We start from the raw sequence: 25,485 nt of genomic DNA, 5'->3' as shown, positions 1-25,485 counted from the left end.
GATGGGGCCTGTGAACCCCGAGGAGCCGGTCTACATCGTTGACTCCGAGTATGGAGATGATGAAGAGTACGGGAAAGGTTGGGAGGGGTCTGAGGACCCTCTGTCACGTGAGTGCCAGTATGACCCGGACTGGACAGGTGATTTGGGGGATGCCAGTGGTCTGGATGACTCTCCTAACCCTGGTTTTGTCTCTCCTCCTTCCGTGGAGTCGGTGGAGGGTGCTGCATATTCAGTGGTGCTGATGAGGGCTGCCAAGGCCTTACACCTTGAGCTCCCCGTCGCGGCCGTGAGGCCTAACATACTCACTGAGGTCTTCAAACCGCAGTCATGCCCACAGGAGCCTCTGCTGCCGTTTAACGAAGCCTTGTCAGACGTTCTGTTGGGCACGTGGTCCAGGCCCGCTTCAGGTTCGCCTTTTGATCGGAACGTGGCCAGGTGCCACCGTCCTTGTCCGGACGACCCCAAATTCCTGTCCGCCCATCCCACCCCCGAGAGTCTGGTGATCCAGGCCTCTACCTCCCAGACCGCATTCCCGTCGGCCCCGCCCGATCGGGAATCCAAGAGGTATGACCAGTATGGTAAAAAGGTCTTCTCGTCCCTGAGTCTGGGACTGCGGTCTTGCAACACCGCATGCCTCTTGGGCCGCTACACCCACTCTGTGTGGGACACGGTCGCGGAAGTGCTGCCAGAATGCCCCATGGAGGTGCGGGCGAAGCTCGGCAAGGCTGTGGCTGAGGGCCGAGACTCAGCTAAATATTCCATACGGTGTGGTCTTGATACGACCGACTCGCTGGGCAGAGCTATGTCAACGACGGTGGCGATTCGTCGCCACGCCTGGCTGAGATCCGCCAACTTTTCGGCAGACGTCCAAAATACCTTGATGGACATGCCGTTCAATGGCTGTCGCCTCCTTGGTGACAAGGCGGACCACGCGCTGGAACGCTTCAAGGACTCCAGGGTCACGGCCAAGTCCTTGGGTCTTTCGACCCAGCGCCAGCAAACGGGTTCGTTTCGCCCCTTTCGTGGCCAAGGAAGGGGTGTCCCCACACGTGCTGCCAGCCACGCACCGCAACAATCTTTTCAACGCGGTGGCGGCCGTGGAAACCGCTGTGGAGGCGGTCGGGGTCAACGGCGGGGTCAGGCCACACCTTCCCCCGCAGCATCTGCCTCCAAATCCTCCTAGTCCGTGCTTTCGGCCCCATGTGACGCCAGTGGGTGGCAGGGTTCGCCATCACCACGCTCACTGGCGCACAATTACATCGGACAGGTGGGTGCTGCAACTCGTCCGAAGGGGCTACTCCCTCCCCTTCGAGACTGCTCCTCCAGCCATGCCACCGCAGAACCACAGTGTGTCGGGGGACCACTTGACACTTCTGCAGGAGGAAGTTACGGCCCTCTTGGCCAAGGGGGCCATCGAGCGCGTTCCTGGGCCAGAAGTAGGACGTGGTTGCAATTCCCACTACTTTCTGGTACCCAAGAAGGACAAGGGGGGCCTACGTCCTATCTTGGATCTAAGGAACGTCAACGGCTTCCTCCGGAAGGAGAAGTTCAAGATGTTGACGTTAGCTCAGGTCTTGGCTGCTCTAGACCCACAAGACTGGATGGTAGCGTTGGACTTGCAGGATGCGTATTTTCACATCCCCGTCCTGCCGGCCCACCGGCGTTACCTGCGGTTCACGGTAGGCCAGGAGCACTTTCAGTTTATTTTGCTCCCCTTCGGCCTTACCAGCGCCCCACGGGTGTTCACAAAGGTGATGGCGGAGGTCGCAGCCCATCTGCGCAGATTAGGGGTTTCAGTCTTCCCCTACCTAGACGACTGGTTGTTGAAGGCGGGCTCGCCCCAGACAGTCGTCCGCCACCTTCAGATGACGGCAGACCTCTTGCACGACCTGGGGTTCTCCATCAATGTGCCGAAATCACACCTGTGTCCCTCTCAAAAGCTCCTTTTCATCGGAGCGGTTCTGGACTCGGCGCAGTTTCGGGTTTATCCTCCGGAACGGCGGGTCCGGGATATACAGGCTTTGATTCCCATCTTTCAGCCGCTATCCCGGGTTTCGGTCAGGTTGACGCTGCGGCTGCTGGGACTGATGGCTTCCTGCATCCTTCTGGTGCATCACGCCCGGTGGCGGATGCGGGCTCTGCAGTGGGACCTGAAGTTTCAGTGGGCCCAGCATCAGGGCAACTTGTCCGACCACGTCTTGATCTCGGAGGGCACTGCGAGACAACTGTAGTGGTGGCTTACGGACCGCGATTGGGTCAGAGGCAGATCCCTCTCCCTTCCCCAACCGGAGCACGTTGTTGTGACGGACGCGTCCCTCCAGGGCTGGGGGGGCCACTTGGGAGAGGCAGAGATCAGAGGCATCTGGTCTCCGGCGGAGTCCCGGCTCCATATCAACCTGTTGGAGCTGCGGGCGATTCGTCTAGCACTGAAGGCATTCCTCCCCTTTGTCAACGTGGAGGTGTTCACCGACAACACCACCGCCATGTGGTACTGCAACAAACAGGGCGGAGTGGGGTCGTGGACCCTTTGCCAGGAGGCTCTGCGCCTCTGGCAGTGGCTGGAACGTCAGGGCGTGACTTTGACGGTTCAACACCTGGCAGGTTCTCTGAACGCCAGGGCGGACGAACTCAGCCGTCGGTGCTCGATGGATCACGAATGGCGTCTGAACTCGGACTTGGCGCAAGGCATCTTTCTGCAATGGGGAGAGCCTTGGTTAGATCTATTCGCCACAGAAGAGAACGCGCAATGTCATCAGTTCTGCGCGTTGGAGTTTCCAAGACGGCACTCGCACGGCGACGCCTTTCGGCGCGAGTGGAGTTGCGGTCTGTTATACGCCTTTCCGCCTATACCACTTCTGCCCAGAGTGCTGAAGAAGATCAGGCGCGACCGGGCCCAAGTTATCCTTGTGGCTCCGGACTGGGCTCGAAGGTACTGGTATCCCGAGCTACTCAGCATGTCAGTCGGTCCCCCGATCCGCCTGCCCCTTCAGAAGGACCTTCTGTCGCAGCAGCAGGGGACGGTCCTCCACCCGAACCTGTCCAGTCTCCACCTCCATGCTTGGAGATTGAGCGGCGGCAGTTGAGGCCATTTGACTTGCCTCCTGAAGTCTGTGACGTAATTCTGGCAGCCAGGCGTCCCTCCACTAAGTCGGTATACGCCTGTCGGTGGAACAGATTTGTGGCATGGTGCACAGCAAAGGCTGTGGATCCTCTTTCTGCCCCTCTTTCCGAGGTTCTTCTGTTTCTTCTTTCTCTTGCCCAGCAGGGCTCTGCTCTGGGCACTATCAAGGGCTACCTTTCTGCCCTTTCAGCCTTTCTGAGGCTTCCTGATCAGCCTTCTTTGTTCAAGTCCCCGATTGTAACGAGATTCTTGAAGGGCATCACACACATGTATCCACCTGTTCCGTTTGTGATGCCTCAGTGGGACTTGAACCTGGTTCTTACTTTTCTGATGTGTGCTCCCTTTGAGCCCCTTCATTCTTGTCCTCTTCGTCTCCTGACTTTGAAGACGGCTTTCCTGGTTGCCATCACCTCTGCCAGGAGAGTGAGTGAGCTCCAGGCTCTTTCTGTCCAACCTCCTTTCCTGTCCATTCATCCTGACAAGGTGGTTCTAAGGACTAGGCCTTCTTTCCTGCCCAAAGTAGTTTCTGCTTTTCACATCGGGCAGTCCATCACCCTCCCCTCTTTCTTCCCGCCTCCGCATCCTTCAAAGGATGAAGAGCGGCTCCATCGTCTGGACCCAAAACGTGCGCTTTCATTTTATATGGATCGCACACGCCAGTTCCGGGTGGATGACCAACTGTTTGTTGGCTACGTGGGTGCGAAGAAGGGACGGGCGGTGTGTAAACGAACCATCTCTCGGTGGGTCGTTCTGTGCATCAAAGCGTGCTACTCTTTGGCTCGGAAGGAGCCTCCTGTTGGGCTGAGGGCCCATTCCACTCGGGCCACGGCGGCTACTACTGCCCTGGGCCGGGGAGTCCCTTTGCAGGACATTTGCCAGGCGGCTACGTGGGCCTCGCTGCATACCTTTGCGAGGCACTACTGCCTGGACAGTCAAGTCCGGAGGGATGGCTTCTTTGGCCGTTCTGTCCTCCAGGACTTTCTGGTGTAGGAATGTATTGGTTCGCAGACCCACCACCGGGGTTGGTATTGCTGGGGTATCTATTCTAAGGTAAGGAATCTAACACTAACGTGTTTCTTTCAGATGAACAAGTTACTTACCTTCGGTAACGATATATCTGTAAGAAACATTAGTTAGTGTTAGATTCCTTACCGAACCCACCCATCCTCCCCGTTCTGCGAACTGATACCTAGGGTTAAGGACATCCCTTTCAGGGCCCTAGTTTCGTATGGCACCAGTGTTGGTTCTCTCATGGCTCTGCGTTTTCTAACGCGGAAAAGCTGTGTACAAAGAACTGACGTCAGCGCGCGGAGGCGGCGTCTATATACTCCAGCGACGTCATCACGACGCCGACGACGGACGCGTAGCCGCAGGGGACGCCTGCAGACGACGCCTACCGACGCGCAGGGGTACTGCTACGCAAAAGTTTCCGGATCCAGACTGACGCCTGGGGATATTCTAAGGTAAGGAATCTAACACTAACTAATGTTTCTTACAGATATATCGTTACCAAAGGTAAGTAACTTGTTCTTTAAGTCAAGTAATAACTTTATTCAGTGTAAGCTGCATCTTAATTCCTTATGTGGGACTTAAATGTTATTAGCAAATTAGATCTGACAATAAAACTATGTGTCTGATCAGTGTTTACGAATGTCAGTGGAATTGTCTTAAAATGTTGACCTGTGCTGTTCCTTTCTTCTCTCTTTAGGGAGTGACCATCCCTAGTCAAAGACGTTATGTTTTTTACTATAGCTATCTATTACAGAAACATCTGGATTACAGACCAGTGGCACTACTTTTTCACAAGATTGTGTTTGAAACAATTCCAATGTTCAGTGGCGGAACAAGTAGTAAGTGCTTTCCTTTACTATTGATGTGTCTGATCTTCCTTACTAAATAAGTATACCAAAAAACGTTGGCAACAGAGAACTACCTACTGACTTGTCTGGTCTTCCATTTTCCTGCTTAAACGTGATATGTCTTCAGTATATGAATTTGACCCTCGCTTATTCAGTTGTGTTGTGCCTCAGTCTCTTTTCCTGGATTGTTTGGTTTTGCTTGCAGTGGTGTTTGCACCTCTAGAGGAAAATATTCCGTTAGTATTGCCATAATGAAACACGCCTGTTCACTACTGACACGTTCTCTACACATTAAGTTTGAACAAGGCATAATGAACAGTAGTGCGAACATGGTAATCTAACTCTACTTAATGTATATTGTAGTTCATCCATAGTGATTAATTTAAGTGAGATGGAGTCCTCCAGTTGCTGGACAGTTTATCCAGTCGGATGAAGGCGCATAGTTGTAAAGTCGAGTTTATGCCTAATAAGGTGAGCTGCGCTCCTAAATCCACTCCTTGCCTTATGAGAAAATGCAATGAGTTCAAGTTCAGATTTCGCTATTGTTGGTGGTGCGCTCTCAGGTTATGTTTGCTTCCCTTTCTTCCCTTTTACGTGTGCTTTGTTTCAGTGGTAGCCTGTTTTACTAGAGCAGTACCAATAACAAAACAGGGTGAGGCTCTAATCAGTATGGCTGAGCCTACTCAAATTTAATAACAAAGAGAAATGCCAGTACTGATATTTTAATCAACAGACCAAATCTATCATAAATGCATAGACAACTGTACAATGCATCTGGTGCTATTTAATAGCTGTTTTATTCGAAAAATTAATTATCAGGTCATTTAAAATTCAAACACATTTAAAGCATGAAATATTATACAAAATGTTAGAATGTACACAAGAAAAAGTGCACAAAAATAACGCATTGTTTGTCCGGAGGATCATGCTAGAATCACACAGTGGCTCCAGCGTGTTCCAAGACTAGGCCTAAATTGATCGGCAATTGCAGTCGGAACAGAGGAAAGATTAAGGCTCCCCCGGGCCCTAGGCGCACGGAGGTACCACTACCCCGCGCCGAGGTTAGCCCGCAGCCCGACTTAAGAAACATAGCCCGCATAGGACACTGCGGTATATTTGGAATCATCAGATTTTGTAGTTATCAGCACTCTGTCAGGAGGTAAAGATTCTCTGCTACCACCTGCTTCGCTCATGTTTACAAATTTGAGTAAACCGGAAACCTGAAATAAAAGCAATATCAAAATTAATTACCAATATGAAGTCTAAAGCACATTCTCGAGCCACCATTTTGGAAAATGGTGGAAGGTTTGCTATGATTTATTTTCTATTGCTTTAAGACTACTTGACTCCCAAAACCTAGGTTTTGACACCAAAGGTAAGTCTGCGTCTCATGGTTCCTGAAATATTACATCATCAATGCAACTCATCTGCCATTTTTAAAAATGTTGTCCAGAGAAATTCGGCTCGGATTAGCAATGTCTTCCCAAGCTTAATTACTTATCTAATGATACAAAATCACTTATCAAAAATAAAAATCTCTGTACAACATTTCTTAGAGGTATGTCAAGAGGCCACGACTAGGTCATCCGTTACAGCATGTGATAAAACCTTTTGCTCCCTCTTAGCATGTTGGCACCTAACTTTTGTATCTGGAGGTAGTTTCCTGACTTAATAGACACTTTTTGGGACTGGGAGAGCAGAGCATCTCCCTGCTCTGTCGCAATGGTGCTGAATTGGGGATTCGAGGGAGTCCTTCCCACTGGCAAACACTTGTTGTGTGCTTGACTTAGCCTGTAAATGCCCTTCCTGCTCCTTTCTGTATGTAGATTTCAGCAATCAAGTCTCACTCTTGTTCAGTAAAGGACATACTTTGCATAGACTGATGTAGTTCAATGAGGGGTGTGGGCCTGTATCACATGGGCATAAGAGTCCAAGTATGCCCAAGACTACACTTCAAGGCAGACTTTAGTGCCTTCAGAGTTTACTGCTCCAACAGGCCACTTCATCTGCACCTTCTGCGACTGTTAAAGTCTGATCACTGCTTCGGACACTAGTGCCATCAGTGGCGCTGCTCCAGGCACTGGTCATGCCTCTACCTAATCAGTGTCTCTTTCTGGACTGTTCCAGATACTGGGCTGCCCCTTCAACTTAGGGGTGAGCCTGCCATTCCTTGCAAAAAGTAGGTTAGCTGAACTACATGTGAACACAGAAATATTATCTTTGTATCAGTGACATTCATCCTTTGCAGAGGGATTTCTTTGTTCTTATTCATGAACTTAAAATTGTGTTCACTGAGGCTCTCCCCATATCTCTGGAGAATGAGGCTATTTCTTGTTTTCTGGTTATTGCAGCTCCCACAGGTTGTGGGAAAATCCTCCCTCCGTTCTTAAATACAGTGAACTGGAGCCCCTTCACCTCCATCTCCCCCGCCCTCTAAATATATGGTAAAAATGGTGGCCATTTAAAACAAAATTGCCCCCACCCGTAAAAATGTCACATTTCCATACCAATAGAATTAGGATGTGCTGAGACAGGTGGTCTTTGGTTGTTATGAACTAGAGCCAGTGTCTTAATGAGAAAGAAAAGTCATTTTGATATACTTTATATCACGTCTAAGAGTTTGTGTTCAATTTCAGCAAGAAGTGCGCGCAAACAGGAACTGCTCAGGTCTTTGTACCATATTAATGTTTCTACCAGAGTCCTGAACATCAGTCTAACAGTGTGCCAGCAAGTTTGATGTAAGTTCTCCTTTCTAGAGCAAGGGGATCTAAAAAGGGGCTTCGCATTGGTTAGCATTTCAAAATTCTATTTTCTGGTTAGTCTGCGACACCAGTCAACTTTGTGGGGTTTAAATTGTATATACCAAGGAGTCCAATAAGGTTTTGCAGCAGGATTTTTTTCTGGATTCATATGCTGCACATTATTCCGCCATCTAGTGGTTGGGTCTGGAACTCTCCTATTGTATTAGATATTAGCCCTTATTCCCTTTCCTCTCCTTTTTTTGATTTGTTTGTTATTGTTGAGCTTCATATGTGTCCCACCATTTGATGACTAGTCCAACCTTGTCGGAAACCTCCATGTGTGGTCGCCATCTTCAGGTATTTTTCCGCCTTTGGTTCCAAATGCATTGCTGAAGTCTCTCCAATCGTTGAAAGAAGAGAGGTAGGCCGAAGGGTCGTGGAAGGCTCTGCCAAAGTTCTGGAGGGATACTGTTGAGATCGTGATCTGATTGTTGAAAGTCCAGTTAGGTATTTGATATGGAGAACACATATTTTTGCTTCTGTCTAGAGTGTCCCAGAAGGATAATCATCAGGTGTACAACCTTTGCATACCAAGAGACCTCAGCATCCTCAACTGCAAGGCTTATGTGAAATTCAAACCAAATACTTTATGAGCTAGGGAGAAATAAAGGCAGGCACACTACGTCATATAGGATCAGAAGGAAACTGTCGCTGAGAGACCTGGGGTTGTCGAGCGAGGTCTAGAACTCCATCACCAAAGGGGGGAGAGGGTAAGATGTCAAAAAGTCATAGACTTTGAGCGGGAATGCTGAAAACCCAAAGATAAGGTTAAAAACAGCGGAATGTGGGCGAGTCTCGGAACACCAGACTCTAGAACCTCAAAAGCTGCCTCGGAAGAAAGTTTTAGCTAACTGAAGGCACGCAGAAGTCTAAAGAGTCGTCTGTGGTCCTTCACCAAAGACACAGCAGGTGGATTGGCCTCTGAAAAGACACCTATGGCTAAGGGCAACCGAAGTTGGCAAAAGGCAAAAAAAAAGGCCAACTTAAATACCGACACCCGAGGCCTTGACGTCGAAAACGATAGACACCCACATTCTATGCCGAAGAGTGCGCAATCGAATGAGAGAAAAGGTGCCTTGAAGCCAAAATGCCACGAACCTCCAGAAAAATAATTTTTAAGCAAAATTTCAGAATTTCCTCAAACATTGATGAAGGGCTTATAAGAGGACACAGACTCTGGGGAGCTTGAACCTCCAATGACCCCTAGAGCAGAGGATCTTGAGATATTTTAAGAGGAAGAGGACCCAGAGTTACAGGGACTGTTTCAAGAAAGTGAAGGGTTCAGAATTCCTTGAGACACAATGTCAGGACATCGATGCTGATTCCCGGAGGAGGGAATAAACACATACCCGTTGAGGCCTTCGCCTCATGATGATATTTCTACGTACAACCAACTAATAAAGAGGGCTACAGACAAGTATGGTGTCCAATTGGAGGAGGAGAAGCCTCAAACATGTTTTTACTAGAAAAACTGCTAACTTCACTGAGTAAGAGTCAATATTTGACCATGGTCCTGAGACAGGTAGAGAGAGAGGCCTTCGAGGAACCTGCAGTGTGCAGGACGGTAACACCTAGGGCGGAAAATAAGTACAAACCTTCCTGGTAGGACTTAGCATACATTGGAGCAGAACATGCCAGCAAATTTCATAGTCTCAGCCACTGCCAGAAACAAGGCAAACATGCAGACTACCTCTGGTTCACCTCCAGATAAGGGGAGCAAGAGAATGGATATGGATGGGGAGGAAGTTTGAAAGGGGAGCAGCCCAAAGGGCATCGCTAACTCTATTACCCTGCGCAACAGATATGGTTACCAACCCTGGGTAGAAATGGCAGAGTTAATGAAACACCTATCTGATACATTTCAAAGGAAAGCGACATCCCTCGCAAAAGATGGGAAAGTGTCACCAACATCTGTTTAAAAACAGCACTAGACTCAACAGACACGGTGAGCAGACTAATAATGACAGGAATTGCCTTAAGAAGGCTTAAATGAAGTCCAAGCCAATATCATTAACACCCCTTGCAACTGGGAGCACCTTTTTGGGAGTGCAGTCAACAATACCTTGCAGAGGCTTAAGAAAGATAATAATACGTCAAAATCTATGAGAGCTCTGCTGTTAAGGTGGCATCAAAGACTAGGATGTACACCATCTAGAAGACGGTTGGTAAGAGTGGGGCCTTCACAGTGTTAATACGCACCAGAGCTTCCAAAGTACAAGCCAAGTGCAGACACCGACACAGTAGTGACCGTACCAAGCACCACAGAGACCACCCTTTTATTGGGTGGGAGGGTGAGTGGCAGAGTAAAGCCACTGAGAAGAATGGCTGAAAAGTTGATCAAGTGTCTTAAAAAACATAAAACCACATCTATACCGACACCTGTGGTGGGGGAAGATAGAACCCTTCATCCAGGAGTAAAGGAAGGTAACTTCAGACAAGTGGATAATCAGCATAATCCAACACAGCTATTCCACCAGGGCGAGGACCAAAGAAAAAGACCCATAGAAGAGAAGAAAACACCTGTCTGTTAAGAGGTGAAATAATTGTTGCAGAAAAAGGCAATATAGGGAGTACCCAAAAAGGAGATCAACTAGGGAAACGAATCAACATACTTTCTGATACCAAAATCAGATGGATCGTCACGCCCCATACAAGACCCCCGTTTGTCAAACAAGTTCATAAAGACCCAAAAGTTCAAAATTACAAAGCTACAAGAGTTCATTCCTCTTCAGAAGGGACACCATTTGGCGACCATAGGCCTAAAGGATGCAAGTCTACACATCCCAATGAACCACAAGCTCCAACTATTCTTGTGCTTCGTTATACACAGAAAAATCTACCATTTCAGGGTGCTGCCATTTGGAATAAAATCAGCCCCCAAACTGTTTACGAAATGCTTAGCAGCAGTTGCGGTACACCTGAGAAGGCTAGGAATACACTTACCCTGACCTTGATGACTGGCTGCTAAAGGCGAACTCACTAACCAAGGTCGGGGACAGTATAAAACTGTATTGACGACACTACATAGACTGGGGTGTTCTGAAAATCACCCCACACCAGAACAAGAGAAGCTCTTCCTGGTAGCAAGAATCAGCCCAGTAAAGGAGAGCATGCCTGTCAATAACACAAACTCACCAATATCAGAAGGAATGGGTCCAAAGCTAGTGGCCACAAGCTACAGGAAGTTGAGAAGAACCAGTGGTTGTCACACAAAGAGCAGGAGGAAATGGTGTGGTGTAACGACTAATGTAACAGGAAGACCGTTCATATCGCTAACTCCCACGCTGACCATCACTACAGACTACTCTCATATGGGATGGGGAGCTGAAAATCAGAGGGACCTCGAGACCATAAGAATCAGTACAACACAAACTTCTGTAGCTAAATACAGTGTTAAAAGCCCGTCCTGAGCAGCTGTGGGGAAGTCCATACAAATTCAAGCAGACAACACGACTGTTCTACCTCAAAAAGCAAGAAGGAACAAAATCCTTTGCTGTTTCTTGGCTAGCAGAAGAGATCTGGAGATGGGCTATTCAGAGACAAATAAACATCACAACACTATGTCTACCAGGAAAATACAATGTAGAGACCGACAAGATGAAAAGAAAAACTACCACCTCACGAGTGGGAACTGAATCTGACAGTAATCTAAAAGGTGTTCAGGAGATTGGGTACGCTAGAAATAGATTTTTTTTTCGCAATGCCAGTAAATGCAAAATGACTTTCCTTCGCGCCCAGACATCTACATTGACACTCAGTGGAGAATGCAATGGCTATAGACTGGTCATGGAGATTTGATTACACTTATCTCGCATCCCATTGTTAGCATTAGTAATTAGCAAATGCAGACAGTCGCAGGTGACCTTAATACTCATCGCTCCACAGTGGGCGAGACAGACCTAGTTCTCACTCAAACCCAATAGAGATGACACACAACAAGTGGATGGTGTTCATGATCTTGATGGTGTTGTCGTCGTTGATGTTGGTCCAGGAAAGCAGGCGGTTGGTGCGGATGGTGGTTGTGGGGGCAGAGGTCTCAGTAGTTGTTGGGACAGTTGTGGTATTGAAGCTGTCGTGGATGTCTGCGATCTTGCGGTGGAAGAAGGTGGCCAGCGAGTCGCACAGGTCTCGCGAGGGTGGGATGTCGTCGGTTTTGGAGCTGGGGCTGGAGAGTTCCTTCACAATGTTGAAGAGCTCTTTGCTGTTGTGTGCATTGTTGTCTAGGAGGTTTTTGAAGGAGCCTCTTTTGGTGGATCTGTTGAGGTGATGGTGTCTGCAGGTGTCAATCTTGTGGGCTGCGTGGCTGTCCGGTGTTCGTTCACAGAGCCAGATCTTATCCAGCTTTCGGGAGGTTTGCTTGGAGGCCTGGAGGTCTTCAGTGAACCAGCTGGCTTTCTTGTTGGTGTGACTGTTGGAGGGTTTCTTGATCGGGGCGAGGGTGTTAATGCAGTCATTGATCCAATGTCTGAGTTTGCGGGCGGCGGTGTCTGGGTCGGCGGGTGGGCTCTGGGCGGGGGTGGTGGTTAGCTGGTCTTCGGTGACATTCCTCCAGCAGCGGTGAGGCATCTGTTGGGTGCGGTGGTGCATGGTGGGTTTCATGAAGGTGAAGTGGATATAGCAATGGTCGGTCCAGTGGAGTTCGGTTGTGTGGTTGAAGGAGACGTGGGAGCTTGCGGAGAAGATGGGGTCAAGCGTGTGACCGGCGGAGTGGGTGGGTGTTGTGACGAGTTGTCTGAGTCCAATGTTGGCTAGGTTGTCGATCAGGGTGGTGGAGTTGGTGTTGTTCTAGAGGTGGAAGTTCAGGTCCCCGAGGAGGATGTAGTCCTTGGAGGCGAGGGAGTGTGTTCTCACGAAGTCGGCGATGGAGTTGCTGAACTGTGGTCGGGGTCCGGGGGATAAGTAGATGATGGTTCCTCTGAAGGTGGTGTTGGGGTCGGTGTGAATCTGGAAGTGCAGGTGTTCGGCTGTGCTGAGGGTGTTATCGGTGTTGGTCGAGACTCTGAGAGTGTTCCTGTGGACGATGGCGATTCCTCCTCCTGCTCCACTGGTGCGGTCCCTGCGGGTGATCTTGTAGCCTTCCGGGACTGCTATGACTATGTCTGGTGCCGAGGTGGGGTTCAGCCAGGTCTCCATCAGGAAGGCGACGTCTGGGGAGGTTCAGTTGAGTAGGTCCCAGAGTTTAACGACGTGTTTGCGGGCGGAGCGGGTGTTGAGAAGGATGCAACTGAGGTGGTTGTGTTCTTTCCTGGTCGGCAGCATGGTGGGGCGGATGCTTGTGAAGCTGCAGTTCCGGCAGGTGAAAGCTCCGTGAGTGCGCTATGGGGCGGCTAGGAAGCAGGTGTGTGATCGTCCGGTGTTTAGTGCGCGGAGGGTTCTGGCATCGTAGCGCTGTCTGGCGTCGTGGCGTTCACGGGGTCCTGGCGCTGGGAGCGGTCCAGGCGTGGACTGGCGCAGACGGGCTTGCCTTAGGCTGCGCGGCCTCCATATGAGGGGATGTGGGAGGGAAGAGCAGCTGGGAGGCGGGAGCAGGCGGCGAATGGGATTGCAGGTGAGGGAGGGGCACAGCGGCGGGAAAAACAGGCAGGGGCCGCAGGAGAACTGGGCACAGGAAGGAAAAACAAGTTTAGGCAAGAAAACAAGTACAGCCACAGAGAAATAAAACCAAGTGGGCAAGAAAGCAAGTACAGGCACAGGGGAATAAAAGCAAGTCTGGGCAAGAAAGCAAGTTAGGACTAAGGGAAAAATACAAGATTAGGCAAAAGCAATGCAGGCAGAGCCGTGCAGCAGTGTGAGGAGCGGCCTGCCTGCATATGAAATATGAAAAGGGATCAGACTGGATGAAATCACCTCAGGTGACAGGTGTCATTAGCTACACTGGGAGGGGCAAAGAATTATGCTTCACTGTCGGTTCGAACTGAATCCCATTATACTGTTGAAAGCAGGTTGGTTTTGGGCACTCCTGTTAGTAGATTATACACCTCCAATTTGATAATAAAGAGCTTTGTGGTGTCACTTGATGACAATTTGGCCAGGTGTGAATGCCACTATAATGGCCAAGTTATTTGCAGTTCTCTTCAATCATTTCATGCTTTATCGAGTTGCAATGTAATTAGGGTCAAACCCTCTGCCTTTCAGAGATTTGGTAATTGTAGTATCAGACTCTGGTATTTATTCAGAGGCTTAATTTAAGTATCAAATCTCTTTGCTTCTGACTCCATCACTGAGGAAAGTATGTAGAATTGGCCAACCTTCTCCAGTGCCAACCAGCATGCCTTGCCTGAAGGAAAGGTATTAGTTTCCATTCTCAAATTTTATTGAGGAAGTTGCATGTGGCTGATGGAATGAGGCTTTTCGGTTAACTGTCTCTTCACATTTATTGTTATATTAGTGTTTCATTTAAGTAAAGGAGAAGACGTGGAAAAAGGACTTTATTTTGCCTTTTTTCTTTTATGGATTTATTTATGTCTTCTGAGACTCTGCTTTCTTTTCTGACATATTCAAGCTTTGACTACAAATGAAGATCTCATGATGGCTATGGTATGTTGGCTTGAAGTATCAGGCTTCCAGGAGTAACAGAGCCCCTTGGTTTTGTGTCTGTGACGCTTAGACATGAACACTGGTCCCCATTTACTCAATATGTTCAGAGAATTTATTTTTTGCAGTCAGTGTCCACATCAAACCTTAACTTGTATGGCACATTGATAAAGCCGTCTCCAGATAGTCTCCAACTTTCTATCCTGGTAGTGGTTATATCGCTATTTGATGTTGGCTGACTGACTATGAACCAAATCTATATCTGCATCTTGTGCAACAGCCCCTGCTCACAGGAGCGAGTCGGTACATTTGATTTGTTGGACCTGTTCCTTTTTGGCCATGTACAGCGGTTTGGTTGTTCCTAAGTGACCATTTGGTCAGGTGGCCTGTCTTGGTCATCTTGTACTCCTATTCATCTATAGAACTGTTTGTGCAATTGGTTATCGTGAATTAGCCTTGTTCCCATCTCCTCAGTCACAAGTTAGTTATCATGCGGTGTGCAACACTGAGGAGAACATGTAGGGGCAAACGGAGGCTCAATTTCTGATAAATGCACAGAGCATTCCATCAACTGACTCCTTTGATTACAGTGGTCTCTATGAACTGAGCCTTATGCATTCCTACAAGTCAAGTCAAGTCATAGAATTTATATAGCGCGCTACATACCCAGAGGGTCTCAAGGCGCTTGAAGAGGGGTGGGGAGTTACTGGTCAAATAACCACGTTTTAAGTTGCTTTCTGAATGCTGGGTGGTTCTGGGTAAGGCGAAGGTGAGTGGGAAGTGAGTTCCAGGTTTTAGCTGCCAGGTAGGAAAAGGATCTACCTCCCATGGTGGTTTTGTTGATGCGAGGTACAGTGGCCAGGGCTTGGTTGGATGATCGTAGCTGGCGTGAGGGGGTGTAGAAGGACAGTCTTGTGTTGAGGCATTCTGGTCCGATTTCGTAGAGTGCTTTGTGTGCGTGGGTTAGGAGCCGAAAAGTGATCCTCTTGTTGACGGGGAGCCAGTGAAGGTTTTTCAGGTGACTAGAGATATGTTCTTTGCGCGGGATGTCTAATATGAGCCTGGCTGAGGCGTTCTGGATTCGTTGGAGTTTTTTCTGGAGTTTAGCGGTAGTACCGGCGTAGAGGGTGTTTCCGTAGTCCAGTCGGCTCGTGACCAGAGCGTGGGTGACCGTTTTCCTAGTTTCGGTGGGGATCCAACGAAATGTTTTTTTGAGCATGCGAAGAATGTTGAAGCAGGATGAAGAGACGGCGTTGACTTGTCTATTCATTGAAAGTGAGGAATCCAGGATGACGCCCAGGTTCCGTGCGTGGTCCGTCGGTATGGGTGCTTTTCCAAGGGCTTCTGGCCACCAAGAGTTGTCCCAGGCGGAGGGGGAGGTGCCTAAGATAAGGACTTCTGTTTCATCTGAGTTCAGTTTCAGACGGCTGTGTTTCATCCATTCGGCTACTTCTTTCATTCCTTCGTGTAGGTTAGTTTTGGCGGTGCTAGGGTCATTGGTGAGTGAAAGGATCAGTTGAGTGTCATCCGCGTAGGAGATGATGTTGAGGTTGTGTTGGCGTGCGATGGCAGCGAGGGGGCTCATGTATACGTTGAAGAGGGTGGGACTGAGTTAGGATCCTTGGGGTACGCCGCAGATGACTTCAGTGGCCTCTGAGATGAATGGTGGGAGGCGGACTCTCTGGGTTCTTCCGGTGAGGAACGAGGTGATCCATTCCAGTGCTTTTCCTTGAATTCCGATGTTTTTGAGGCGCTGTAGAAGGGTGCTATGGCAGACTGTCGAAGGCTGCGGAGAGGTCGAGGAGGATGAGGGCGACTGTGTCTCCATTGTCCAGGAGAGTTCGAATGTCGTCTGTTGCTGCGATGAGGGCGGTTTCAGTGCTGTGTTTGGCTCGGAAGCCGGATTGTGATGAGTCGAGGGATTTGTTTGTTTCGAGGAAGGCGGCGAGCTGGTTGTTGACTGCTTTCTCGATGACTTTGGCCGGGAATGGAAGGAGCGAGATGGGGCGGTAGTTTTTGAGTTCGGTGGGGTCAGCTGTGGGTTTTTTCAGGAGGGCGCTGAGTTCGGCATGTTTCCAGCTTTCCGGGAAGGTGGCGGAGTTGAAGGAGCAGTTGATGACATCTCGGAGATGTGGTGCTATGATGGAGTCTGCTTTGTTGAAGATGTGGTGAGGGCATGGGTCAGTTGGGGATCCTGAGTGGATGGAGTTCATCAGGCGGATGGTGTCCTCGGTGGAGATTGGGTTCCAGTCGTTGAGGGTGTTCAAGGGAGGTGGGGGTCCTGCAGGGGGTTGGGTGGGTTGGTCTTCGGGTTGGTTGTCGAAGCTGTTGTGGATGTCTGCAATTTTGTTGTGGAAGAAAGAGGCTAGGGAGTCGCAGAGGGCTTGGGAGGGGGTGATGTCGTTGGAGTTGGCCGTGGGATTGGTAAATTCCTTGACGATATTGAATAGTTCTTTGCTGTTGTGGGCGTTGTTATCTAGTCGGTCCTTGAAAGCGGCTTTCTTGGCTTTTCGGATCAGTTGGTGGTGTGAGCGGGTGGCGTTTTTGAAGGTTGCCTTGGTGCTGGCGGTTGGATCTTTTTTCCAGGCCTTCTCGAGGGAGCGGCAGAGTTTCTTGGATTTCTTGAGAACATCGTTAAACCAGGAGGCCTTCTTGCTGCCGAGTTTGTTTTGTCTTTTTTTCAGTGGTGCTAGGATGTTGGCGCTGTTGGATAACCATAGGGTGTTGTTGGAGGCGGCTTGATCGGGATTTGAGGAGTGGGCTGGGGGGTTAAGAAGAAGCGATGAGGAGATCTGGTCGATGGTGATTTTGTTCCAGTTTCTTTGCAGAGTTGGTTGGGGCTGGTTGTTGGGTTTGGGCTTGTTGTAGGTAAAGTGAACGCAGCTGTGGTCAGTCCAGAGGAGATTCGTGGTGTGACTGAAGGAGACATGATTGCTGGATGTGAAGATGGGGTCGAGTGTATGACCTGCGATGTGGGTGGGGGAAGTGACAAGTTGTTTAAGTCCGAGGTTGGCGAGGTTGTCCAAAAGGGTGGTGGAGTTGCGGTCGTTGTGCTTTTCAAGGTGAAAGTTGAGGTCTCCCAGAAGGATGTAATCTTTGGAGGGGAGCGCGTGTGGAGTGATGAAATCCGTGATGTCCTCACTAAATTGAGCGCGGGGTCCTGGAGGTCTGTAAAGGAGGGTGCCTCTGAGTGTGGTCTTGGGGTCGGTGTGGATTTGGAAGTGGAGGTGTTCGGAGTTGGCGAGATTGACGTCTGAGCTGGTTGAGATGCGGATTGATTTCTTATGGACGATAGCGATTCCTCCTCCTGTGTGGCCGGTACGGTCCTTGCGCATGATCTTATAGTCTTCAGGGATGGCAATGGTGATGTCTGGGGCGGAAGATGCGTTCATCCATGTTTCTGTTAGGAAGGCGACGTCCGGTGAGATGGTGTCTAGTAGATTCCATAGGTCAATGGCGTGCCTGTGGACCGAGCGGGTGTTGAGCAGGATGCATTGTAGGTTGTTGGGGTCGAATATCTGTGGTGTGATCGTAGCGGAGTTGCAGACGGAGCCGTAGTATTTGCAGGAGTTGCATGAGAAAGGTCCATGGGTGTGTCCAGGAACAGCTTGGAAGCAGTTGGGGGAGCGGCCGGGGTTAAGGGCTAGGAGGCTGGTGGCATCGTAAGAGATGCGGGAGGGGTGGAGGGTGCAAGGGGCAGGGGGTCTGGCGCTGGGTGCGGTCCAGGCGCGGACGGGCGTAGACGGGCTTACCTTTGGCGCACCTTCGGCGCAACTGGGGCGCGAACGCTGCGCGTAAACGCTGCGCGCAGGAACAACTGTCATATATGGATAGTGGAGGGGCGAGGGCGGCTCAGCTGGGAGGCGGGGCGGGCTCACGAGGACGACAACAACAAACAAAATGGAGGCGGAGGGGGGAGCACAGCGGAGCGCTAGGGGCAAACGCGCAAACCGAGTAAAAGCAACAGTAATGAATAATAAATGTGCAAATGAAGCAAGGCGGCAACCAGGCAGACAGCAGGCAATATTAATTGGCAATAGCAATAGCAATGCAGCACAACGATACCAAATGCCTTCAAGGGACACTGGGAGCGACCACTCAGCCCGAGTGAGAGGAGCGAGTCACGGCGCCTTCACGGAGGGGAGCGCTGATCTATTCAGTGGGAGGGCGGCTCAGCTGGGAGGCGGGGCGGGCTCACGAGGACGACAACAACAAACAAAATGGAGGCGGAGGGGGGAGCACAGCGGAGCGCTAGGGGCAAACGCGCAAACCGAGTAAAAGCAACAGTAATGAATAATAAATGTGCAAATGAAGCAAGGCGGCAACCAGGCAGACAGCAGGCAATATTAATTGGCAATAGCAATAGCAATGCAGCACAACGATACCAAATGCCTTCAAGGGACACTGGGAGCGACCACTCAGCCCGAGTGAGAGGTCGCTCCCAAAAAAAAAAAAGAAAACCCGGTTGGTTCTAAAGAATAGACTGGTGTTGCCCTGGATGTTGGATGAAGGACACATCAGGCTGCACCAAGTTTCATCCGTTGGATGGTTGGAGTAGGCAGTGTTTAAAAACAAGCATTGGAAATGCAATAGGTCTCGCAGTAGTAAAGTTTGAGCTATAGGTGTTATTTATTTTTTTGTTTTTTATTTATGTGTTTTTTCTAAATAGCTAAATTAATAGCTTTCTTCTTTACAAAGCCAATAGTTATAATTTTTGTAAATGTGACACCTCTAGCATTTGTAAAGCAACATGTTTTGTATTAACGGGACTTATATGTGACTTATATGTATTGATATAAAAAAAATCAATGGCTTTAAAAACAAATTAATAATTAATACGTAAATAAAATGGATTTTATTTTATATTGCCAATAGCTTAAGTTTATTAAATATATTTAGTGAAGATGCTGTGGTTGCGCTGAGTGAGGGTGAGTGAGGGTGAGGGTGAGTGAGGGGGTGAGGGTGAGGGGTTGAGGATGAGTGAGGGTGGGTGAGGGGTTGAGGGTGAGTGAGGGTGGGTGAGGGTGAGTAAGGGTGGGTGAGGGTGGGTGAGGGTGAGTGAGGGTGAGGGGTTGAGGGTGAGTGAGGGTGAGGGTGGGTGAGGGTGAGTGAGGGTGAGGGGTTGAGGGTGAGGGTGAGGGTGAGGGTGAGTGAGGGTGAGGGGTTGAGGGTGAGTGAGGGTGAGTGAGGATGAGGTGGTGAGGGTGAGTGAGGGTGAGGGTGAGTGAGGGTGAGGGTGAGTGTGAGTGAGGGTGAGTGAGGGTGAGGGGTTGAGGGTGAGGGGTTGAGGGTGAGTGAGGGTGAGGGGTTGAGGGTGAGACCTAAAAATGCCAACCATAAGACTATCAGTACATGAAGAAGTTAGTAGCTATTCCTATTTACGTCTGGAAAACGTAATAAGTTGTATGGTAGAATTACTTTATTAACTCTCGGGAGCTTAAAGAACATCGGGTGTTTCCTTTGAAAAGCAATTTCATGGCAGGAGTTACAAATGACGTCTAGTACATCTTTTATGTCTATAACAGGAAGTGACTATATACGGTCACACCCACTACCCGTTAACCCACCTTCTGTGAATTCCGGTACCAGAAGCAATTGGCGACGGCTGTCCGCCTCTCTTACGTACTGCAGGACTAGGTCGTTTCGATCTGCCGAAGCTGTAACTTCGATAAGAGCGGCTTCCAAATCAGCCTGGCGGTAAAGCAGCGAATGAGAAGTGACAGCGGCCGCCATTTTGGATCAGGAATGGAGACTAGGATTGCGCCTTCTCTTTATTCAGTACTGACCGGCCGTATGCACGGAGGAAGTAGGGTTCGCTGATGTTGCCCCTGAAGTGGAGTTTATAACGGACTTTAACTGTAACATTTATGGCAAAATACTCTATATTCAAAAAGTAAAACATTTTTGTCACAGCCTTTTGCTACGGTCTCGTTAATTTCCTCCCTAAAATTAATTTCCTGTATTTGAAAAAAACGAATGGCTGCTTTCCATCAATTTCTGAGCACCTGGGCAAAATTTAAACTGTATGAATTGTTAATGCAGCAAAATACTACACAGTTCGTAGACGTTGTTCGAAAAGAAAGAAAAAGTGCGCGATTTTACTAGGGCATCTGTACATTTGAGCTTGGGTTGCGACGCGACATGGCAGGTAGGGGAGGGGGCGGAGCGGGGGTGTGGGAGGAGTGCGGGAACAGACGGCGAGGGGAGGAGAGTAGGAGGAGGAGAGTAGGGGAGGCACGGCCTAGCGGCCGTGCAATCAAGAAGTGAGGGGGCGGGAGAGTAGGCAAGGCAGGCGGCTGGGGGCATGTGCACGCGCTTTTAAGCTCCATGCGCATTGAGCTTAAAAGTCACGGGCACTGCAAGGAATCGCCACGATTCCTTGCAAGTTGGACAAAGAGTGGATAAGCCCCCAAAGTCTCGCTTGCTCGATGCGCATCGACAGGCGAGACCTAATAAATATATAGTGCAGAACCAAACGTTTTCCTACACATGACATCTATAGGTCTCTCTGGAGGAAGACTGCCTTTATCCTGTAGAGACATATGACAAAAAGAGATTACCTCTTTGCTAAAGGCTTCATCTGTCTCCCTGGTTAATTGATAGGAAGAACATAATTCTGGTTCTTCATTTCATAGAATACTTTTTGCGGAAAACGTGACTTTTGCAGGGATTTGTGGAGTTTTGCTCACTTATTAGCTTTCTGGTCAGGGCCACTAATTTGAAGTGGACTATGCTCCATTTTCCTTTTGCAGCTCACATTCAAGACCTGCAAGTTTTTTTTAATTATGTACTCATTTTAAAGAAAATAGAGCATGTGGTTTTTGTTTTTCATTAGCAGTTACAAAGCTCAATTGAAATTGTGTACCTCGTATAAAATTGTAACAAATTAGCCATTAAAAAATAGAAAAATGTATGTCCGTAGCATGTTGGACTGTAGATACACATGCTCTGCATGCTCCTTCCATCTAGTACTGGACTCGGACGTTACAGGACAGGTTGTTTTTCTCCGAAGAAGTCTTTGTAGTCGCATGGTCTGGGTTATTACTCCTCTAGTCATAGATGAACATGGTCACCGACTCCATTGTAAGACACAATCAAGCTTGGAGATGATCCAACTTGCTCCCGATCTTCAATAATAAGTGGTTGTCATCGTGTCTTACTGTCCACTGTCTTCCGGCCTGTCTTGAGAAGACTCTTTAACATAGTTCCATCCTCCAAACCCATTGACTATAAGCGCCCGGGTCATTCTGCCCTAGGGCCACTTATTCCTCCAGACTAATTTCTGAGATTGAGGACGCTTTGAGGTAATAGAAGGGAGGCCCATCAACAGATGCCGCCAGTGCCACTCTAAATAACCCTTTGGCTGACCTCCATTACATCTGCAACTTGTGCCTCTCGCCCGAGGTTCGAGATCCGCTGCAACTGCTGCTCAACATTTGACCGCAAGAAGACCTACCGCCAGTACATAGACAATTGGCACATAGCAGGATGGCAGAGCTCCTAGCTTACTTGCCCAGCTCTGAATACATTTACTCCAGCGTCTTGGAGTCAGGCAAGGAGCAGTTCCTAGAAGAGGCTCCTAAGAACACTTTGGTCAGCTCTGGTCCACCCGTGAAGACCATGGCACGCATGAGTAATGTCGACCGCATAGTACCCCCCCTCCCCCCCGCCCCCCATCTCGTTAAGCGGCTTCACTTCTGAGCCACGCCCTGCCTCTCAGGGAGACTGGCATCAAACTTGGTGTCAAAACCGCTGCTTCCTTTGGGTTTGCCACTGCCTTCAATGCGGGTCGACACTAAGCCAAGGAGAGACTCAGCCAAGGGCCTTTAACCCTCGACTGGTCTTGAGCCCAAGGATGCCAGTCTGGGCCGAGCCCCCAAACCAAACTTCACCATCAAAGCCAAAGACACTGAGGCAACAATCTACCTTCTACACCGAAGCCATAGTTGATACCAAGCCTGTCTTCCTCAACTTTGAGGGATGGTCCATTCTCAAGAGGCTTCAGCAGGAGTTGGACAAGAGACAGAGAAGGATTGTCACCCATACTGGCAGAGGCAAAATTTCTGACTTGGACAATTCTCTGCGCAGGAAGCACAAACTTGCCTTAGAAGTCTAGCTCTCAGAAATGTATGTGCCCCTCTTGCCCCTAAGAGGCCTAAGACCAAACATCCTCCTCCCTCACCTCCTGTGTCTTCGTAGGCATACCTGAAATTTTATTCTGGCACTTGCAGACCAAGCCCTTATTCTCCAGCTGATTGCTTGAACCAGAATTGTTTTTAATTCAAAGTGCTTCCATCCCCTGGAAGCACTTTGAGTAAAACGTGTGTGTGCGCAAATCACACGTGTGTGTGTGTGTGTGTGTATGTATGTATGTATATGTATATATATATATATATATATATATATATATATATATATATATTCACTGAAAAAACCATATGTTTTAGGCCTTATATAGTTAGGAATTAACGTATAAAAAACCATTGAAATTCCTCCTATATAGTTAGCTGGACATTTTATTGATATAAAACCAATGAAATTCCACATATAGTTAGTTGCACTAACTATATATTTCGCGCATCCGCAATCCAATGCTGGTGATGTCACATATTACATCATTCATGACATGATCAGTGACATCACTGATGACATCATCCAGTGTCAAGATGAGGCGTAGTTACTTTTGTTTTAATTTAAGTTTTACAATTGGAATAAACATGCATTTATTTTGCCGGACTATTTTTAATATGTCACTTTACGTGTCCACCATTTCTAAATCGCAATGCACAGTTTTGGGTGTCGGGAAGGCCAAGTTTATCAAAAAAGGGGTTTGATTATTAGCACTGTTTTTTTTGTTTACAGAATACATTAATGTTGTCACTGAATGGAGATACTTTATCTATGCATTTTATTTATTACTTGGCTGTACTTTAATGTTATTTAACATCTTGTAAACTGTGCAGAAATTGTAAATATTCTAAAAAGGTAAAGATTCACAAATTAGCGAAATTTTGAATTGAATGGGAATTACCGATTAAAGCAAAAAGGAAAACTCGTCGCATATGGTTCTCATACGCTGTACAGTTCGCTCGCGACTTTCTAAAGCAATTACTCGGTCTATGGCTGATGCTACCATTAATGTGTGGATACGACTTGTGTGACATTACGTTTTGTGTTCGAATTAATGGCGGAGTTGGTTGGAGGCTGAACTTTTTTTTTGTCTGTGCTTGGTTCGCCCTAGTTTAAATATTTTACAATGGGTTTGCCTGAAAGATGGAAGTTGTGAACCCTGGAAGTGTGCGCCCTCGCTGTGTGAATGATTGGTGCCCTTGTATTATCATGGCCTCTTCTGTCCCTCAGTCTCCCCCTCACATCCACAAGATGAGCAATTCCCTTTGCCCCTCGGTGTTCAGTGCTTGTTTGCGCCGGTCCTGTTATATCCGTTGTATTTCAAAGGTAAGACTTGTACTTTTCTCCTAATTACACACACCGTGACCGTTCATGTGCGCTTGGTTTCAAATCAAAGCTGCTGGGATTCCATTCTTTCTCCCTAATTACAGACTGAGTTAAAAAAATGAATTTGGGTTTTGAAAGTTCTTTCCTTTCATATAGTTGTATTTTACCTGCGCGCAGCTGCTCTGAGGTGATTCGCTTCCTGCACAGTTGGAGTAAATCCGTGGGGGTTAGGATTAGGGTGCCTGCCGTCTCCATGGCCCTGGTTTGTTTTTAAGGTGTGGGGCATTAGGAGCAGGGGGCCGAGGCAGCTCCCTTGTGACCCTCTTCACCCCTCTTCCCATCCCTCGCCCCCCCTCCCCCCACCCCTCGCGCCCTCCAGCCATCGTCTCTGGTTATCTAATGCCTGTTTTTCTGCCGTTCCCAGGGCTGAGGTAAGCAGCAGCCTCACTCTTTGAAGGACGCTTCTGCTCCCAGTCTGTGTGTGTGTGTGTGTGGGGGGTGGGGGGGGGGGGGGGGGGGGTTGTGCGTGTAAAGCACTGAGCATTTGAGAGGTGTGGGTACATTGATGGTGACTAGAGTGAACGCAGTAGGGGAGTGTGGGAGGAGATGAGGGGGGAGGGGTGTGTGTTAGTGACGGTAGGTCTGTACACGCAGGAGTAAACACGAAAGGGCGCTTGCCGGGTCTGTGCAGATGTCTGCCGCGAGTATGTATATTGGACGAGGGGTGGCACATGTAGGCACCGGCGCAGGCGAGGCGCTAGGACAATCCCTGGTGAGAGAGAGCCAAGGAGAATCAGACACAGGTGTCACTGAGAGGCGGCAGCGCACACTAAACTACGGCCAAGTGGGGGCACGAGGAGCGTGTCAGCAGCCAGTGTCCCGGTGTCGGCGCAGAAGAAGACTGATGCAGTCCAGCAGAGTGCATCATGCTGCCGAGCAGTCACTGCTGCAGCAGAGGTGTGCGGCCTCGGCGGGGGACCGGGAAACGTCTCTGAACTCTTGTAGTTCAAGTAAGTTTTTAATTCTACTACTACATCAATGAGGTCACATGTAAAAATATATTACTTTGACACAATGGCCCCACAGCGGTACGGGCGGCGTCTCTTCCTTCTTCCCGCACCAGCCGGCAGCATCACCCGGTCTCCCCCTCAGCACGGGAGACCGGCCGGGCACATCGAAGGCTTCCCCCAGGCAGGGGGAAGCGGAAACAACGTCCTCCCGGCCCCGCCCACAACCAGGCGGCGGCGGCCATCTTGAGGCGGCTCGGGCCGCGGCGGTGATCTCGGGGGTAAAACGAGGGGTGGGCACCCTCGAAATTAAAATCAAAACATTACAATGAAAGACAAAAGCCCCCCAAGCCTTCCCCCCCCCCCCAAAAAAAAAAATTCCCGAAAAATCGCGAGGTGCGCGCACGGTGCGCGCTTACAGATATATAATTGATTTCTCTTCTAATTTTCTCAGGAACTACTGGAGGGATTTACACTATTTTATCAAAAGCGTGATCTGCGTACCAGACACTACCATTTTGACAAGTTTGGTGTAATTCCCTTCAGTGGTTCAAGCTGTAGCCGTGTCTAAAGGTCCTATGGAAAATAACATGGGGAAAACACGTTTTGGGACCCCCCATTTTTCTCAGCCCCCACTTGACTAATCCCCCCCCAAACTTTCAGGGAAGGAGAGGAGCGGAGCGAGCCATCTTCTTTGAGAAATTTGC

The 25,485-nt window shown here is 49.0% G+C and overlaps 1 protein-coding gene across 4 annotated transcripts in view; it reads left to right on the top strand.

The window, feature by feature from the left end:
• Positions 1–25,485, top strand: part of PTEN (phosphatase and tensin homolog) — a 283,802-nt gene that overhangs the window by 205,075 nt on the left and 53,242 nt on the right. For 2 of the 4 annotated variants that reach the window (XM_086921953.1, XM_086921952.1), the window contains exon 6: positions 4,830–4,971. In XM_086921953.1, coding sequence (XP_086778079.1) covers positions 4,830–4,971 — 142 coding nt within the window. The remainder of the gene's footprint in view (positions 1–4,829; positions 4,972–25,485) is intronic. The other 2 variants (XM_086921955.1, XM_086921954.1) reach the window with 1 other exon arrangement.

This window comes from Lissotriton vulgaris, chromosome 5, assembly GCF_964263255.1.
Source record: "Lissotriton vulgaris chromosome 5, aLisVul1.2, whole genome shotgun sequence".
NCBI lineage: Eukaryota > Metazoa > Chordata > Amphibia > Caudata > Salamandridae > Lissotriton > Lissotriton vulgaris.
Note: the sequence above shows the minus strand (reverse complement) of the source record. Positions and strands in the feature narration are given on the sequence as shown.